This window comes from Cervus elaphus, chromosome 24, assembly GCF_910594005.1.
Source record: "Cervus elaphus chromosome 24, mCerEla1.1, whole genome shotgun sequence".
Taxonomy (NCBI): Eukaryota; Metazoa; Chordata; class Mammalia; order Artiodactyla; family Cervidae; genus Cervus; species Cervus elaphus.
The window spans coordinates 27153528-27172832 of NC_057838.1; the positions used below are offsets into that span (position 1 = coordinate 27153528).

The window sequence follows — 19305 nt, forward strand, 5'->3', positions numbered from 1 at the left end:
AAAGGTCTTGAACTGACAATTTAGAAAAGAGGGCGTTGAACACCATGCCCACGACGCTGGCCCCCAAAGCGGAAACGCACGTACGACCGTACCTAAACGGCCTTTGAAGTGAGACAAATAGTCTAACAGGATAGTGTCAAAACTACTCCCTGAGTAAAAAAGTCAAAACTGTCGGTCTGCCGATCCTCAACGACTTCATTCTCCAGCCTCTTCTGCAGCTATGGACAACAGGGAAGCCTCGCGATATCTGCAAATACTTTGACACGGCCCTTGAGAAAGGACGACAGGAAGTAGCGCAGGCGCGTCGGGGGCTCCCAGAGTTGGCGACTGATTCCAATGTAAAGGAGGAAATGGGCGGAGCAAAAAAGAACCAGCTCAGGTATAGGAGCTCGGGACCCGAGCTCCCAGGCATTCTCACGTAGGCGTAGCCGCTTCTGTTAACCACCGCCTTCGAGTACGTGCTCTCGCGGTATTTGTTTCGGCTCTCGCGGGGTTTAGCGTGGCAATAGGAGACCCGCCTGGGGGCGGGGGTGGCGGTCCGTTAGTGGTGTTTGGCTCCGGCCACGGTGGCAGCGCTTTCTCTTCTGCTCACTGGCAGGTCTCAGGCTGGAGGCCAGCCAGGTGAAGAGCGCGGCTGCATGTGTGTGCGCACTCCATGGGAGCCGGGAGGCCTGAGGTGAGAGGGAGCCGGTCTCGGCCTCAGGCGCTGTCGCGACAGGCCGGCGGGAGGTGACTGAGGCGCGGGCTCCGCCCCACCCCCCGCCCTAGCCCCCGCCCTGACCGCTTTCCTCCCCATCTCTCCCAGCTTTTGCTGCCGCCTCGGTCGTTATGGGGGCGCAGGACCGGCCGCAATGCCACTTCGACATCGAAATCAACCGGGAGCCGGGTGAGCCGGGCCACTGGGGAGCCCTGCGGGGCCGAGGCTTGCCTTGGGGAAGGGGAGGGGTCTACCTTCATCAACCCTCCCCCAAGCTTTTTTGGGAACTGGTAGGCGCAGTCCGTAGTCCCTTTTCTCCTGAGGGAAAATCTGTGGAGAGGAGGGTGGTCCGGATACAATCTAATCGGAGTCCAGGCCTCGTCCTCCCAAACTCCTTGTCCCCCCGCACCCCTCCTGAGTGTTCCTGCCTTGCCTTAGCGCCAGGAAAAGGGTTGCGATCCTTTTTGGACTTTGTCTCTCACAATATCTCTAAGGAACAAACACTCCCAATTTCAGTTTCTGGTATCTCGCTCTGTACTATGAGCTTTGGACTCGTACGTTGTATATTTTCTAATTCTTGTGCATCCTTAATAGGTTAACGTTGTTTTTATTTTTCCGTAAGTGTCTTTAGCCAGAATTCCTTGGTTCGTGGGCTAATGACTTAGCACAAGTCTTGGGCGATAAACCAAAGCATTTAGTATCAACAGACTTGCAGCGTGTGTTCTCTTCCACTACTGTTTTCTTTAGGGAATCCACCGTTTCTTAGTATATTTTTTTGAAAATTAGATATTTTCTTCTCAAGGGTAGTTAACTTCATTCTACATAGCAGAGCGTGCAAGGTTCCAGTTTTCTTAGCCTTTTTTTTTTTATACTGTGACGGAACTTTTAGTTGGAAGCATATATACAGTCTTTTTGCAGATCTTGTTCAGCAGATTGTGCATGCTACTGTTCTAGACTGAGGATATAGCAATGCATAGAACAAAGGCCTCTCTTCCTTGTAGTTTATATTCTGTTGGAGGAAGACGGACAATAAACCAGAAAAAAAATAAGCGTCTTGTAATAGGGGGTACTGTTTTGATAGATTGGTCAGAAAAGGACATTTTGAGAGGATGACATTTAAGCAGACCTGAAGGAGAAGGTAAGGGTGTGCATATCTCTGAGAAGAACCTTCCTGATAGAGGAACAGATAATATGAAGGCCTTGACAAAAAAGTGTACCTTCTTGTTTGAGGAGTGAAGGAGGCAAGTGAGTAGCAGAAAATGAGTAAAGGCCAGAGTAAGAACTTTGACTCCGTGAGATAAAATGTTTTGAGCAAAGGAATGATGTGATCTTAGAAATTTTTGTTGCATTCTCTCTTCATCTTTTGTACCTCGAAGCTCTTAATCCTTATTCTGTAGTGAATTTTCGTTTTGAATAACAAGGCTTATTTTAAGAGTTAAAAATAGCATAGTCCTGGAAAGTAGAGGTCAAATAAAGGTTCTCTAGCCCTGGAAAGTACTCCTTTTCTTGTACACGTTCATATCCTACTTTCACAAATAACTTTTGTTGTGAAAAATCTCCAGAATATGTTTGGTAAATGTAAAATGAACTTTGATCCCCAGTATTATAATATCATTCTGGTAGAAGTGACTAGAACTCTTGAGAACACTGAACCATATATAAAACAAGGAATGCTTGCATTGTTCTAGGTTGAACCAGTTGATAACTGGCAATTTAATATGGTTCAGTTTCATATATAATATTGATATTTCTCTAGCACTTTTCAGTATATTATCTAAGTAGTAAGTACTTGATTTTTATGCAACTTGTAAGGATCACTTCGGTTGTTTGAAATGAGGTGTCCTGCTTTGTATTATTTAACCATTAGTATGTATGTCATTGAGTACTTATTCAAGTAATAACTCTTGTCTTCTCCTATAGTTAATAATTTGCTTGATACAAAGTAATATCTTTTATTTACTTTGATAAGTAAAGATCCTTTAATGAGTAGCTATGTTGTCTATATTAATGAGAGATCAAAAAGTACTGATAAAAATTGGGCTGAACACAGCACAGTGTGTATTTTCCATTCCTGTCAATGGAAGTTTGTATATTTTTTTTTTCTTTTTTTTTTTTTTTAAGTTTGTATATTTTATAGCAAACAAATGAGACTTTTGAATTGTAAAGCCACCAAATGAATGCAAGTATATGTTAAAAGAGGAATGTCTTTAAATTATGTGAGTATAGTTACAGAACTATTCATGTTGTTACTTCTCTTTCACTGAGTTTTGGTAGTTTGAAAGGCAGTCAACAGCCGTTAACTAATTGGTGACTCCTTGATATGCTCTAAAAACTTAATAGCCATTTTTGACTAAACTGGCTTAAATCAGTTTGCACCAGATATCTAAAACCTGTTCCCTGGGCTCCAGTATTTCACTTCTTGATACAAGATCTGAAAAAGGCAAGTAAAAGATAAGTTTCTGAAGCACCAAAAAAGGAAAAGCTAGATTCCTATTTCATGTCTGCCCTGAAAAGTAATCAGTTTAACCAACCACTAACAACCATAGAGAGAACTAATATTAAGTCAAAGAAGGGTGGGCCTGCCTGTCAGAAAAAATAAACAGAACCTCTGAAAAAAGAAAACAAAACATCAATGAAATGAAAATCTGGAAAAAAAAAAAAAAGAAAGAAAATCTGGTTCTTTGAAATAACAGTAAAATTGATAAAACTCCTAGCCCAACTGGCCACAGAAAAAAAGACAACAGGCACAAATTATCAACATGAGGAGTAAAAGTGATATTACTACAGATCCCACAGATACTAAATTAAAGGACGATGTTGTTTGACAGCTTAAAATTAAATGAGCCAGTTGCTTAAAAGCGAGCTACCAGGTCACAGTGAAAGCAAGTCACATATGCTATATGTAGATGTTGACAAGCAAGTATACACACACGTAGGTCATAAAACCAGTTCTGTAAGTCTGATGAAGTCATTTTCAGTGCTCCAGGTACTCTTTATGTGGTAGATTTCTGATCTTGAAAATTGTCATGCAAATCTTTTAGTTTCGTGCACCAGAATCCTCTTAAATCTTGACTAGACCCAGGACCCTTTTGATGGACCCAGCCTTAGGTTCCACTCCAAAGGGTGACTCCAGATTTATGTCCTATTAATGGAAGGGTATGGATTATCTCCAAATGTTTTTATTCAATCTTTATGTTCCAGACATTACCAGTTTGCCAATATAAACAGATTTTAAGCATTCATTTTACTAATTACTAGTTGATTAGAGATAAAGATAGCAAAAGCAGTATTAGAAGTCACCTCTGGAGGACAGCCTTTGATTTATCACCCCCCTGGAGGCTGTGTGTTTCTTAGAGGCCTGAAGTATAGTTTTAAAACTCATATGATTACTTTATATGAGAATGTCTATATAAGGTATTTTAAAATAAATTATAGTTGTAATATATTACATTATAGTAATGTAATGGTGTAGACCTTTTTTTGTTTTCAAACTGGGAGATGCTATCATGACACCAGAAGTCAAACTCCAATTTTTTCACTCCCATTTCTGTTAGTATTCAATAGAGTTTTTCAAAGGCAGTGGTGACACAACAGATTAAATGCGGAAGTAGATAGGAAAATCTGTCTTTTATTACACTAGACGTGAAATAAGGAAATCTCATGAAATGAGATTTGCAAAAATGTAAAAGATAACACTCATAAAGTTTTTTGTTCATATTTCAAAATGTCAATTATTAAAAAAGAACTCATGTTGGGCTTCCCTGGTGGCTCAGTAGTAAAGAAACTGCCTGCCAGTGCAGGAGACATGGGTTCAATCCCTGGTCTGGGAAGATCCCATCTGCCGCAGAACAACTAAGCCCGTGGGCCACAACTACTGAGCCTGTGCTCTAAGGCCTAGAAGCTGTAGCTACTGAACCCTGTGCGCCCTAGAGCCTGTGCTCCTCGACGAGAGAAGCCACCTCAATGAGGAACCCGTGCACTGCAACTGGAGACTAGTCCCCTCTTGCTGCAGCTAAAGAAAAGCCTGTGTAGCAACAAAGACCTAGCATAGCCAAAAGAACCTATTAAAATGTCTTTATAAAGTCTTCAGTAATTGCTTAACATGTAGAGGGATTCTGAGACCAAAAAGTTTGAGAACTGCTGATATAGACACATGCTTTCATAGAACTCAAGCATTGGGTTTTATCTGCATTGTTTTAAACTTTTTGTTTGAATGTAATTTCACGTTTATAGGACGTTGAAAAGTAAAAGCAGTAAAAAGAATGCCAATCTATTCTTTACCTAGATTCACCTATTTACATTCTATACCATTTGCTTTATTAATCTCTTTCTCTCTAAACGCAGTTTTTTCTGAATCATTTGAAGGTACGTTACCCACATCATGGCTCTTTACCCCTAAGTACGTGCGTGTATTTATTAAGAATAGAAATATTCATTAAGAGAGTCTTAAACATTTAAAAAATTTTTCAAAGACAATAAAGGGGTATTCTCCAACATAACCACAATGCAATTGTCAACTTCATAAATTTATATGGATACAATACTTTAATCTACTATCTCTGTATTCTGTTTTTGTTGGTTGGCCTAAAAATTCATTCATATCATTCTTTCCCCTCCAGTACAAAATTCCAGTCTAGCCTCAAATATTACATTCAGCTATCATGTCTCTTTACCCTCCATTTTCATAGCTTTTGTCTTTTATGAGATTGATATTTTAAAAAATATAGCCCCCTTCTTGAATAGAATGTTACTTATTTTGTATTTGTCAGAGACTTCAAGTTGGTTTTCTAAAATGGTAACCAAGGTGTTTCTTTAAAAGAATGCTTGAAAAAAAAAAAAGAATGTTTGACTTTAGAGTTTTGTTTATGTGGGCCTCAGAACAATGTCATAAAACCCTGGCAATTATCAAAATAGGTAAAATGGAAATATCATTGAAATGGATGTTTTAAATTTACTGCTCAAGGTTCACATGCATTAAAGAAACTAAAAATATGTTCTTAGTAAACACTACAGAGTATTTGGAACTGAAACTGAGAAACAAGTTTAAAGTAAAGAAGACAAATGTTTGAGTACTGCTTATGACCAAGAGAAAGCCGTCTGACCTCTTTGTAAATGGAAGTACTATAAAGTCGTTATTGTGTTTCTAAAGTAACAGCAAAATTTGCTTGTATTCAAAATTAACCTTTAAACTTTAGACTAATACCCAAAATAACTTCTACTCTGAGGTAGAGCAAGGCATATGAGACCTGATTTGTACTGGGGGACCGGGAGAAATGAATCTCCCATCTCAAGCATGCACTGGGTCATAAGCTTGTGAATACAGTGACTCAGTGACTCTGGATGCGGTGGTTTGCGCCATTTAAATGATTTCTCCCTTTTGTATATACACATAAACTAATAAGACGTCAGTGCAGTATTGCTTGCATGGTAAGGTTCTTGAAAAGAGTAATTAAATAATATAACCACGTGTTTTAAAGATCGTATTTTTAAAATGAATTTATTCTAATCAATTAAGGAGCGCAATTTTTCTTAGGCAGATTACTGTTTGTGTTGTGACACAGATAGCAAGGAGGGGAACTGGTGTGTGGGAGAGAAGGATGGTGAGCAGCCCTGCTGTTTTGAGTTATTCTCCTCTAATAGTTACTTGAAAGACCACAAGGAGGGTTATGCTAATGACAGTGCTGAGAAAGGTCAGAGTGAGGTGTGATAAGTTGTAGGATTTCCTCAGTGATGTTTAAATTTTATAAGATATTGTTATAACTAAAAGCATGCCTTTATCATTGATACTTCTCAGATAGAAAATCTTTTTTACTAGAACCTGAAATTCCCTTGTCCCCAGTTCACATTGTCCCATGGAAACAGTTGTCTTTATATGTGATTTTTTGATAATGCAGTTTTTCAATTTTTTCATGTTATTGCAGAGCTGCCTGTATTTGTAAAGAACCTAGCACAGCATGTGACACACTTGTTTTTTAAGTTGCTTTAATTAGTGCATTTGCGTGAACGTGAGCTTGAGCACTGAGCTCATGTTCAATTTTAGGGCAAAGGCTTGTTACCATTTCTGTAAGCAAGAAGGTTCTCCTTTACCCCCTTTTCTCCTTATTTTTTTATAAATTGGGCCCAGAGGATCCCAGTAATAACCACAGGCCTGGTTGAAAGGTTGTGAAGGCAAATTCATATGGATTTTTTTTATTAAATTTATTTTTTTAATTGAAAGATAATTGATTTACAGAATTTTGTTGTTTTCTGTCAAACCTCAACATAAATCAGCCATAGGTATACATATATCCCCTCCCTATATATCCCCTCCCTCTTGAACCTCCCATCTCCTGCCTCATCCCACCCTTCTAGATTGTTACAGAGCCCCTGTTTGAGTTTCCTGAGCCATACAGTAAATTGCCGTAGGCTATTTTACATGTGGTAATGTAAGTTTCCTTGTTACTCTTTCCATACATCTCACCCTCTCCTCCCCTTTCCCCACGTCAGTAAGTCTCTATGTCTGTTTCTCCATTGCTGCCCTTTAAATAAATTCTTCAGTACCATTTTTCTAGATTCAGTGTATATGTGTTAGAATACAACGTTTATCTTTCTCTTTCTGACTCACTTCACTCTGTATAATAGGTTCTAGTTTCATCCACCTTATCAGAACTGACAAACGCATTCCTTTTTATGGCTGAGTAATATTCCATTGTGTATATGTACCACAACCTCTTTATCCATTCATCTGTCAATGGACATCTAGTTTGCTTCCATATCTTAGCTATTGTAAATAGTGCTGCAATGAACAATGGGATACATATGTCTTTTTCAATTTTGGTTTCCTCAGGTTATATGCCTAGGAGTGGGGCTGGGTCATATGGTAGTTTTTTTTTCCTATTTTTTTTTTAAGGAATCTCCATACTGCCTTCCTTAGTGGCTGTATCAGTTTACATTCCCACCAACAGTGCAAGAGCATTCCCTTTTCTCCATACCCTCTCCAACATTTATTGTTTGTAGGCTTCTTGACGATGGCCATTCTGACAGGTGTGAGGTGATATCTCATTGTAGTTTTGATTTACATTTCTCTAATAATGAGCGATGTTGAGCATCTTTTCATGTGTTTGTTAGCCATCTGTATGTTGTCTTTGGAGAAATGTCTGTTTAAGTCTTTTTCCCACTTTTTGATTGAGTTGTTTGTTTTTCTGGTATTGAGTTGTATGAGCTGCTTGTATATTTTGGAAATTAATCCTTTCTTTCGTGTTTCATTTGCTGTTGTTTTCTCCCATTCTGAGAGTTGTCATATGGATTTTTATGGGGACTTTGAGAGGAGAAAATTGGCTTCTTAGCACTATCCTTTTTCTTCCTTTTCTCTGCCTCAAATCTCCACGTGAAATATAAAGATTTTTCTCCTTTTCTGCCTTTAACGTAGGATGGCTATTCCTTGTCTCTTACCTCCTACTCCTGTTTGAATCCCTGTGCTTTTCAGCTATTTTTCTACATTTGTTGGTATTCATCTGTCAGTGTTGTTGCAAATGGAATTCTGACAATAGTGGATGAACTAGATGTCCAGTATGATTCAGAATTTTTTTTTTAACAGTTCTGATAGGTACATCATTTACTTTAGAGTCTTTAGCAGTGTTTTAAACCTTGTACTGTAATATTGCGCCCAAAACAGTTTGGTTTTGTTCATGTTTTTTTCTTTTGCTCTTAACAACACAGTGCCATGGCAGAGACAGAATTTCTGCTCTAACCATTGCCCCATGAGTGTGAAAGTTCAATAGATACTTTGTTTCTTCATCAGGTTAGAGAGTAGGGTATTAGAGGTGAGTATTTTTAAAAAAATCTTTGTAGTTAGCTATCCCTCTCTGAATATTAGACCTGGAAATGTAAGTAATTACATTTAACTGTTTTCATATATATTGTACCACTAGAGGGTTCATAATTACCTGTAAAGGAGAAACTAAAAATATTTGAAATTTTCATCAGTTTTCATTTGGAGGCATTAAAGACTTTGGGGGAAAAAACTCTTTATTGAAATTACTACAGTCCTAGAGAAAAGGTGAAGTTTCAGTTGTTTTGATTATATCTTTTATTCTGAAAAGCATCTATCTTAAGGAGATTCCAAAGACCTATGTATGTAGTTTGCAAAGCTAGATGGTTTTGCAAAGCTAGCCAGCCATTTCTTAGGGATTTATGAGTGATGGAAATACTCTTGTTACACTTGTAAATTATTTTTATGTAAATACAAAGAGTAGTAGTTAATATTACTGATGTGACATGCATTTCCTAAAATTCTGAAATGTTTTTAGATACACTGCTATCTTCCTTTTTGCTTTTTTAACTTTTTCTTCATTTCTTTAGACATCAAGATCAGCTAGAAGGTTTTGAAATTGCATTAAATTTGATTCCAGCACTCGATTTGGCAGTGCTGACATGGGAGAGTTTTCTTATATGATTGCATTCTTCCACTTTTTATCCTTTAAGGTTGTTTCTTACACAGTAACCTTGTTTTGTCCTCAGAGTAACTAACTGACATGGCCAGGAATAAAGTAAAATCTAGTGATACAATAAATCAAGGCATTTTGTGTCTGTACTGGGTTATGCTTGATCCAGTTAATTTTGATTTATTCTACAAGTCTTGACTATGTGCAAATGTTCATAATGGAAAAGCTTTTATAGAATAAAGGGAAAAGGGACTCAGGAAAATGGTTGTAATTCAAAATTCCCTTTCTTATTTTATTGACGGGAGGGCAAAGTCGAAACAGTTTTTAAAATAATATGATTTGCCCCTTGCACTCTCATTCACAAGTTGAGTTTTCCAGACATTACAGAATATGTAATGATGTCACCGCTCTGACAGCTGATGGAATGGGTACCTAAGTATTCTTGTTTTGAAAATTTCTGAGTTTTAATTTATAATACAGTAAATATCAAAAATATAACCCACATTTTAAAAGCTTTAATCATTTTTAAGAGTTTAAAGAAGTCCTGAGATGAACAGATTTGTGAAACACTTCTCTATTGGCATGGGAGGCATGCTTAGTTCCGTCTGACTCTTTGCAACCCCATGGACTGTAGCCTGTCAGGCTCTTCTGTTCATGGGATTCTCTGGGCAAGAATACTGGAGTGGGTTGCAATTTCCTCCTCCAGGGGATCTTCCCTGACCCAGAGATCGAACCCGAATTTCCTGCACTGGTAGGCAGATTGTTTATTGCATAATTAAGTCGAATTTGCAGACTTGCTTCTGTTGTTTCTTGTTTGTTTGTTGATTAGTTTTTCAGAACCATGACCTATTCTCTTTCTGCTCTCTCAGGGAATTTAATGTGATTTTTAGTTGTGAGTGCCAGTTCAGGGGTTGGCTGTGAACAGTTCTTGCCTAAAGGTAAAAAGCTGAAAGTAGAGGACAGAACTTTCTTCTGCTGGTACTAGCCCGAGTGACTGTGATGTGCTGTCGTCACTGGAGGGATTTAGGCATAAATCAGACAACTGTTATTGAGAATATCTTTAAAGATTAATAGTTCAGGTAGGAAATATACTAAGAGAGATCTAATAAAATAAGGTCCTGTTAAAAGACACTTAAAATCCCACAGTTCTGGATGGAAATCACTTTGGTTGCATGTGAATCATAATGCTAATAAATATAGTATGGTTCTTATTAATTGGTATTCCCTAGTTAAATTCTTTTCCTGTTGGATCTCTTAAAAAATTAAAATGAATGATAAAAATGGGCCTCTCAATTTGTTTCTTTATTTCTCCCATATAAATATGATACATTTAATCAACTTGCTTACCTGTTTTTTCATGTGTTTTATTTCAGTTGGTCGAATTATGTTTCAGCTCTTTTCAGATATATGTCCAAAAACATGCAAAAACTTCCTTTGCCTATGCTCAGGTAAATGAATTATTAGATTTTTCCAATGAGAAATCCTGGCTTAAAATTTTACCTTGCTTAACAGAATAGCTATTTTCCTTAAAAAGTAATGGATTGTGAAATGAAAAATAAAAAATATTATTTTCACTGATAAGAAGTCAGGGAAGCATTTCTTGAAGAGAGGAGAAAGAAATGGTCTCAAAAATGAAAAAGGAAGTACTACTATATGTAATGGAATCTTTATACATTGTAGTTTAAAAAATAATAGTGTATGTATTCAAAACTGATTTATTTTGATAGAATTTTACAGATTTTAGTACTTTGAACAAATTTAGCCTTCCAGATCTCACAATAAATTTACGATTAGAGGATAGAGAAGCAGAACATAATGATGTTGTTGTTACATGTAATTGGATTTATATTTTTAAACAGATAAAATGGGGAGGAAAGACACTTACAATGTTGCTTTATCTCTTAGAGTGCCCTACACAAGGGAGGAATTTGACAAAGGGCTGACTGGATGGTCCTTCCCTTGAAAGGATATGTTTGTAGCTAAACTTCATTTCTCTTTTTTTTCCAGGAGAGAAAGGCCTTGGGAAAACAACTGGGAAGAAGTTATGTTATAAAGGTTCTACATTCCATCGTGTGGTTAAAAACTTTATGATTCAGGGTGGGGACTTCAGTGAAGGTAGAGCTAAAAGTTATGCTGTTAATAACTGTATTAATTCCTAAAGCACCTCATTATTTTAATTGTAAATATTGTGTCACAGTGTGATGTAAATATTAGATGGTCAGTGAATAGTTGTTGGATGAATGAATGTTGTAAGCCAAGAATGTATAAAAAGCAAAATACTAAGAGGTTTTTTGTTTTGTTTTTATGCAGTTTTAATACAGTTGTTTGGTGAATACCCTCTAGTGAATGCCCAAGTATTATTCATTTGGTTTTATTCTTTTAGAGTTTTGTCAGTGTTTGAAATAAATGGGTTGTGGGGATAATTTTTTATTATAATGGAATTGGATTTATAGTTTAAAAATGAGGTTGATTGAGGATTATTAGAATTTCTATCATCTGCAGCAGTTACAAGGTGTTAACTCCTTCAGCAAATTAAAACTGTAAAGAGTAATTTATGTATACGAGTATATTTTTTAGTTTTCATTATTGTTTAACATAGCTCATTATTTTCAGGTAATGGAAAAGGTGGAGAATCAATTTATGGTGGTTATTTTAAAGGTAAGGCTTAATATTTTATGGTCTTCTGTTTCATTTCTGATATAAAGCAAGTTGATCATGTACTTTTAATGAGAAGAGGTTTACTTATAGTTCACTTTTTGCATGAAACTAATGCTGCATGAAAATACTTTATTTGCATGAACTTGGGGATAAATTATATTGTAATATATAACTTTTAATTGACAAGATTAATTAAGGCTAACTTTATGGTTAAACATGACTTTCAGCATGGAGGTTAGGCAACTATATACATGAAAACTCCTATCTTCCTGCCTAAAACTGTCAACATATTCTTTTGTTTATAGAGAATGTGGTCTTTTGCAAAATGAAAAGGTAAGAGAACGAAGCTCAGTAACACAAACTCCAACTCTTTTCCCTTGCACCCTTCCTAATAAATTTATGAAGAGTCTGGGTCAGGTTGTGACTGGATTTCTTATATTGCTTGAAGACTTGGAAAACTCTGTATACTATTTCATACATGCATCTGTATCTTTTTTTCTTTTTCCAATGGGTTATTATTTCCACATCAGGGTAAAGAGTCTAGTTTTTTTGTTTTTGTTTTTTTCCTTTTCCCCTCTAAGCCAAACAGTGTCTTTGAATAAAAGTTGGTATCTCTTCCTTTCTCAAAGGTTTGTATGTTTTCTTTTGTATACTAGAACTGATTGTATTTTATTCCTACAGTAGTATTTGCATAAATCTAACTATTACACTTGCCCCAAAAAGCCTTAGAAAAGTCAGTTGCAGAAATTTATAATGGGATCCAGTATTACTAGGTTTTAATGCTATGATAGCTTCAGTGTTATAATAGTCTTTTATATTTCTTTTGGGGGAAAATGGATTACTACTCTTTTTCAGAAGCCTGTTCCCAAGGTAATCTTTTTTTTGTTTTTGTTTTTTAAGTTTTCTGTGTTTCTGTTTGTTTAAAAGAAAGATTTGTTTGTATGAATGTTAAAAGGAAACTTACATTAGTTTTCAGGATATTTCTGCTGGAATTAAATCCATTTCTAAGTAATCTTTATGACAGGTTTTCCTTTGAACTAGTAGCAAACAGCTCTTTAGCTGATTCCATTAGCATGTAGCAATTTGAAATTAATACTGTAGGCCACTTTAACGTGGTTGTTGCCTGTGGCAGATACTTGCATGTATATCTTAAAATTGAATCTTGCCATTTAAATTTTTGTATTTACAGGGCTTTCTTCCTTAGATAGTTTTTTATCCTATTGGTCAGAATCTACATACTTGATTTAATTTAGGCGTGTCTCTAAACTTACCTTGATATTTTGGTTAGGGTTGGTTTCATCATCTAGCAACAATTTGATTGAGTAATAAATTTACCATATAGAAATTAAGCACATAAGAGGATTATTAAAGCTCCCATGAATGGTGCATTATGCAGGGTGATTGGAAATTTGGAAGAAACGAGCTCTACTATAAAGATTTTTTTTTTAATTTTCTTGGTAGTTTTCCCTGAAAGTTAATAGTTTAAATATCATTTAGCCAAAGTCTGTTGCTACTGAAAGTGACTGTTCTAAGGCTGTTTGTATAAAGTATTAAATATATGTTCTTTTTCTCAAGGCTAAGTAGTAAATAAGTCGTATCTGGGTTTTTTGTTTTTTGGGTTTTTTTATGTTTTTGTTATTTGATTAGTTAAAAGAACTTCGAAATAGTCAAGTATCTGTACTGACCAGAAGAGGAATTTCATCCTTTGCTTTCTATTTACTACTTTGAACATTACACGTTAAAAGTGGCTTATAATTGGAGACTGACAAATTTGTGTTTTCTTCAAACAGATGAAAACTTTATTCTCAAACATGACAGAGCGTTCCTTTTGTCAATGGCAAATCGAGGGAAACATACCAATGGTTCCCAGTTTTTCATGTGAGTAGGCATAATTCAGAGATGAGCTTTTCCTAAACAGAGAAGCGCTGTTCATGAGAAAGATGGTATCCTTGATCCAAATTTACTGCTAGGTTCTGTCAGCTTGAGTTTTATTATGTTATAGTAACTGGTAAGCTCTTAACAACCATCTCAGTGTAAAGAATATATCCTGGATTTGAAGGATGGTATTAAAAAGGCGTAACTTGAAGATGTAAATTATTCTGTTGTCATCTTAAGAAATTGGCTTTGACTCAACAAATTTGGGGGCTCAGTTTATCAAATCTGAATTGGAATATAAACTCTTGATGAACATTTAAAAAATTGTTTATGACTGGAACTGAATGTATCCTTGGCATGGAAAGCAGTTGGTTTGAGTAAACCAACTTTTACTTTTGATTGCTTTTCCCTCTTACTGTTGTTGTTTGAGCCAGTTTGAGATAGGTGCCATTATTTTCTGACACTGTATAGAGATAAATGATTTGGTGTTAAGCCAACATTTGTAGCAGTCTTAAACTTTGTGAGATCTCTATGCATAATTGAATTAACCCAATATTGCTTTCATTTTCACCAAAAATTTGTGCTGTTATCACTTAGAAAACTTTAGAATGATAGATTTGTTTTTTAAAAAACAAACACTTTTACATGTACATGTATACACAACCAAAACCTTAGTTATCTCTCATCTGAAAGACTTTTGGCATACTCTCTGTTGTGTTCTTACGTAAAGTTATTCCAAAACCTATTTTTATTATAACTACATGATCTAAAATATGAAAGGTAATTGCCTAGTATGGGGTTTAATGCTTTTGATTGAAAGTAAATCTCTGCAGTTATGCTCTGTATATTGGAGAGATATTTTTTCCATACCAGAAAAAAATTTTGTCATCTTTCTGAATGGATGGGTATGAATGGCGCTTCCCTGTCTTTGAAGGAGTAAAGTATTCATATAAAGTAAATCTCACACTTTATGTTTGTGTGAAAAATAAATTCCAACATGATCTGATAAAGTTCAGATAAGGGGCATTCTGTTGCCAAGAATGTCCTAAAAATGGAAAGCTGACAGAAGGGAATAATGCTTGGAGTTGTACAGGAAAAAAAGAAGGCCTAAAACAGTTACTCCTCTATCTTTTTTGATCCCATAGAGTATTAGTTACTACACTTAACTAGAATATTTGTCTATTGTTAATCTCCTTGAGAGCCAAAAGAAATAATGGGAAATATTTTGAAAAACTTAATGTAGGAGCTGTTTACTCTTTGATTAAGGTTTCCCATTTCCATTTTTAAGCTTATCTGAACTGTGAACATGATAAACTAATGATTCATTGGTCAAAAAGCTACCATCTGAGGGCTCTAAAGTTTCTTTTAGATTCCCTTTTTTATATCACTACTTTTAAATTTTGATTTATCGGGTAGCAGTAGCTTCTTTCCATTGTTACATACTTATTAGCTTATTTATAAAATGTTAAGAGATAAAACCCATGCATGTATATGCATTGATTAAAATTCAGTATATGAGAGTCTCACTTTAAAAAATTTAGAGTATCTTGTTTTTTGGTTACTTAGTATTTGCTTAAGTCTTTTCTAGAAATGTTTAGCATCAACCAAAATTAAAGCCATGTCTATTTTCTACATGACTTAATTTTACATTGGACTATGTTTTGACAAGGAATGCCAAATGAAAATTTTAACATTTATAAATTAGGATTAAGTTTTAACCTTGTTTTTATAATTAACTGCTTATGGATGGCACTAAGATCACTGTAAACTTGTGATTAAAAGAAACTTTCCTACTTTTAGTTTGAAATTTACTTTTGGAAATGAGTTTTCAGTTAAAAACAATCTTGGAAGTAATTAAACATTTTTGCAGTCACAAAATCCTCTTTTTTTTTTTTTTTTTTTTTAAGAAGCTTTTATGCACGTGCTTTTTTTAATATGGGCTAAAAGTACCAATTCCTCAGGGGGTTCAGGATGAGATAAAACTAACATTCACTTTTCTAAATAAAATGTTTCCTTGCTTTTATACAAAGAATAAGTAAAATGGAGATGGTGGCCCATGAAAGAAGTATCTTTGAAAATCTATATCTTGCAAGCCCAGATCTATTTGGAATTGGAAGTAGTTAAGAAAAAGCATAATGTACAATCTTCAAGTTGTGTAGATGATCACGGACGATTGCTCTGAAAGTTGAGGTTCCGAGGGTTGATGGTCACTGAGCTGTCAGATAGCTTCCCAGGGGTGACCCTCCTACATTTTATCCTCCTCCCACACTTCTTCTTTGGCACCTTGAGCAGCAGTTCTGCAGTCTGAAAAAGAAACGGTAGTGTGAGAATGGATCATAAAATGTCAAGAACTGCCATTATAGTTTGCTTAATAAGGACTTTTAATAAATCCTTGCAAAATTGTATTTGTAGTTCATGTTATAAATCTGTTACCTTGTAATTCCAAGGAGTAAATTTGGTGCAATTAGTGTGGGTACTTGAGCAAAATGTTCCTCAAGAATTCTTGTGCTTTTTGTAACAACTATTGTCTTCACTACTTAAAACACTTGAGACCTCTCCTTCCTAAGGCATATACATCATTTTATTAAAATATTTTGTATATGTTGCTTTCTTTGGGTGGAAAAATTATGTGTATGATAAAAACCAGATTGTCTTTTGTATAAAGCTATTTATAATTTTTCCAATAACTGCTTATATCTACTAGTATATTAGTTATAGTGATTTTGCTTTTAGGGACCTAAATAGAAGAAAACTAATTGTTTTTGGAATAGTACTGTTCAAGAAACTTGAAAGAAGTAATCAATGGCACTATCCCCATGAATCACTGAGGAAGTAATAGTTTGTTCATGCTGAGGTATTTTTGAAGGAATTCAAAGACCTGTGGGACCATGTTAATGGGGTTCATTTTATTATTACTTATTTTTTAGGCCAAAGACTAGGAAGAGGCTACAATAAAAGTTACAGGATTATAAAGTCTAGGACTAGAAAAGAATTTAGAGATCCTCTAGTCCAGTCTTTGTGTTCTATAGATAATGTTAAATAAGGAAGAAAAGACATATGCAGTCTAGGTTATAGGGGTTTTTCTCATAATCTTGAAGAAATTGATAGCTAAAAAGAGCATGCTGAACACTGTATGCTACATAGGTTTATTGACCAGTCTGCTCTGAGTTTATTTATTTATTTATAGACTTGTGAGATACTAGTTCCAGGGATTGAACCTCAGCAGTAAAAGCACAGAGTCCTAACTTCAGGACCATCAGGGAATTCCCTTGAATTTATTTTAATTTTAAGTCAGTTTTAGATGCATCAAGTGTTGCTGGAAAAATAATATGACACACAGGAAAGCATTTTTCTTGTCCTTTAGCTATCAGTAATAACTATTAAGTCTGGCTCTGATTTTCATTGTCTTTCATTCATCAGAAAGATGAAGAAGATACTGCATAACATAGATTAAAGAGATTAGTTAGGTACTTTATAACTTTGTATGAAATAACTATTCTCCTGGGTTAGAGCACTAACCTATCAGGAAGCTTTGTATCTAGTCTTACCATGTGCCTTAAGTTAGTTTTGTTTTTCCTTTTCTGTTTGTAAATTATGTAGCTCACTTTCAAATATAAATAATGCATTTTGGTGTGAAAATGCAGACATTAAAGGAATAAAGTGTTTTTATAGGTTGATCCTAAATTTTTTAGTATATTAAGTGATTTATATGCAAATATTGTCTTGCCTAAAAGAAATAGTTGTAATTGCTTAATTTTCATCAGTCTGAAAGGTGGTTCAAAGCAGCTATGGTTCATCTTACCAAAGTCAGCCAGTTTCTTCACTGGCTGCTGTTAGAGCATATTGGAGTAATGATCATGCTTATCCCCCTCGGCTTAGTCTGTGAAGGCCTTATAGCACACCAGGGAGTGGGAATACCCACAGAACCTTCGAGAACAGGCTTTGTCATTTGCCACTGTTAGTGGTCATGATAATTATAAAAATTTAAGAAAATAGGATAGTCAAAAAGTCAGACTTTGAATTTTAAACAAAAGTTCATCTTGTTTGTTACATCTTGTTATAAATAGGACTGTGGGAGGAAAACATAAGTTTTAGGATATCTTCTGTGTCATTTAGAATGGCTACTCACCTGGATGAGAGAAGTGCTGATTGTTCTAGAGTAGCAGAGCAAGAGGAGTTGAGGGGTGGTTTAGTTTCAGGGCTTTACAAAGCTGTATTGATATTTGGGGGTAGAAATGCTTTTTCTTTCCACATATTCATGAGTTTGAGAAGAAATGCTACTAAGTATTAATAACCTGAGAAGTTCTGGCTTTTTTTCCTTGTTTTTTTAGGAACAGTACCTTCATATGTTAAAGATTTTTCATGAACAGATTTCATGACACTTAACCATAATCCATATTCTCTGGATATCAAGTGTCATCCCTGACATCCAGTCTGAATATTACTTAGTGTTTGTGTGACATTTGTGTTAGCAGCATGAACGCAATTCTGTATCTTGTGGTGTTTGGTGTGTATTATGTTAATTTTAGTGCTGAATTTTTTAAAGCTGTTCAATTTTAGTGACTTCTGGAATGATAGGTAGAGCACTGTAACATGGCTTGGTTAGTTTCCATTGCCCTTACATGAGCTTTGTCACTTTGTACAATTTGTTGCCTCTTACAGGCATGACAGTTTCAGGAGTTGAAGGGGAAAACTGCATGTTAAAGGTTATGACAAATAGATTGTCTTTATTTCCTTCTCTCATACTACTTTACAAATAGAGTGACTTTTTTTTCATAACATTCACTGGAAACACCACATTATTTGAAACATATTCTTTTTTGACAGTCATTCGTGTATCAGTGCCTTTTAACATTTTTAAATATTTTAAGATTTAGTATGTCCGAAACCCCTGTAAAGAATTTTGTCCACTGTATATAATATGGGTTTTGGTCTGAATAGTAATAGATATGTTTAAATTTTAATTGAGTTAAAATTGGTCAGACAGTGTATATTCATTGAACAAAAAATTTTTATGATGGGGAAAATGAGACATTTGAGAGGAAAATAAAGTACTGTAGCCAACAAAGATTTGATAGCATACATTTTCTTACACTTTCATTTCTCTTGCCTTCTTATACTTTGAGAAGATTCTTAAAATTCTAGGTATGCTGCCTTATCATTATTATTATTATTTTCAGTGACTTAACTAAAAGAGTGTGTGTAATGGCAGTGAACAGAAACTACAATCTAAACATTTGCTCATTAACTCATAACATATAGTAGTCTGATGTGATGTGTAACCAAAAAAGGTTTCAAATGTAGAAACATGAAAGGTTCCTTAATTATTTGAAGTGAATTAGTAAAAAATATTCTCTGGAATTTTGTTTTGAAATCTCTTAACTCAGTTCTTTCCATTGAGATTTTTGTTTTGTACCTCTAGTAACTGCTCCTGGGCATTCAGATTTTTATATTTATGTATGTATTCCAGATACATTATTATCTTTTTGAAAAAGATGTTAGTTGACTTAGCCAGTTTCTAGGATTTGTAAAATGAAATATAATGTTTTGTTTCTAACTATTATTCACACTCTGATGTTACAAATATTAGGGACCTGAGCAGATTCCCACTTCAACCACAATGCTTCTCTTAAGCATAATCCATCTCTACAT

The 19305-nt window shown here is 35.2% G+C and overlaps 1 protein-coding gene across 4 annotated transcripts in view; it reads left to right on the forward strand.

Annotated features, from left to right (window-relative positions):
- The first annotated feature begins 270 nt into the window (after positions 1-270).
- Positions 271-19305, forward strand: part of NKTR (natural killer cell triggering receptor) — a 40573-nt gene continuing 21538 nt past the window's right edge. For 2 of the 4 annotated variants that reach the window (XM_043886140.1, XM_043886141.1), the window contains exons 1-6: positions 499-676; positions 806-886; positions 10494-10568; positions 11128-11235; positions 11734-11778; positions 13569-13656. In XM_043886140.1, the coding sequence (XP_043742075.1) occupies positions 829-886; positions 10494-10568; positions 11128-11235; positions 11734-11778; positions 13569-13656 (374 nt within the window). In that variant the 5' untranslated portion in view covers positions 499-676; positions 806-828. Of the gene's footprint in view, positions 677-805; positions 887-10493; positions 10569-11127; positions 11236-11733; positions 11779-12083; positions 12112-13568; positions 13657-19305 lie in introns of those variants that run through there. The other 2 variants (XM_043886144.1, XM_043886142.1) reach the window with 2 other exon arrangements.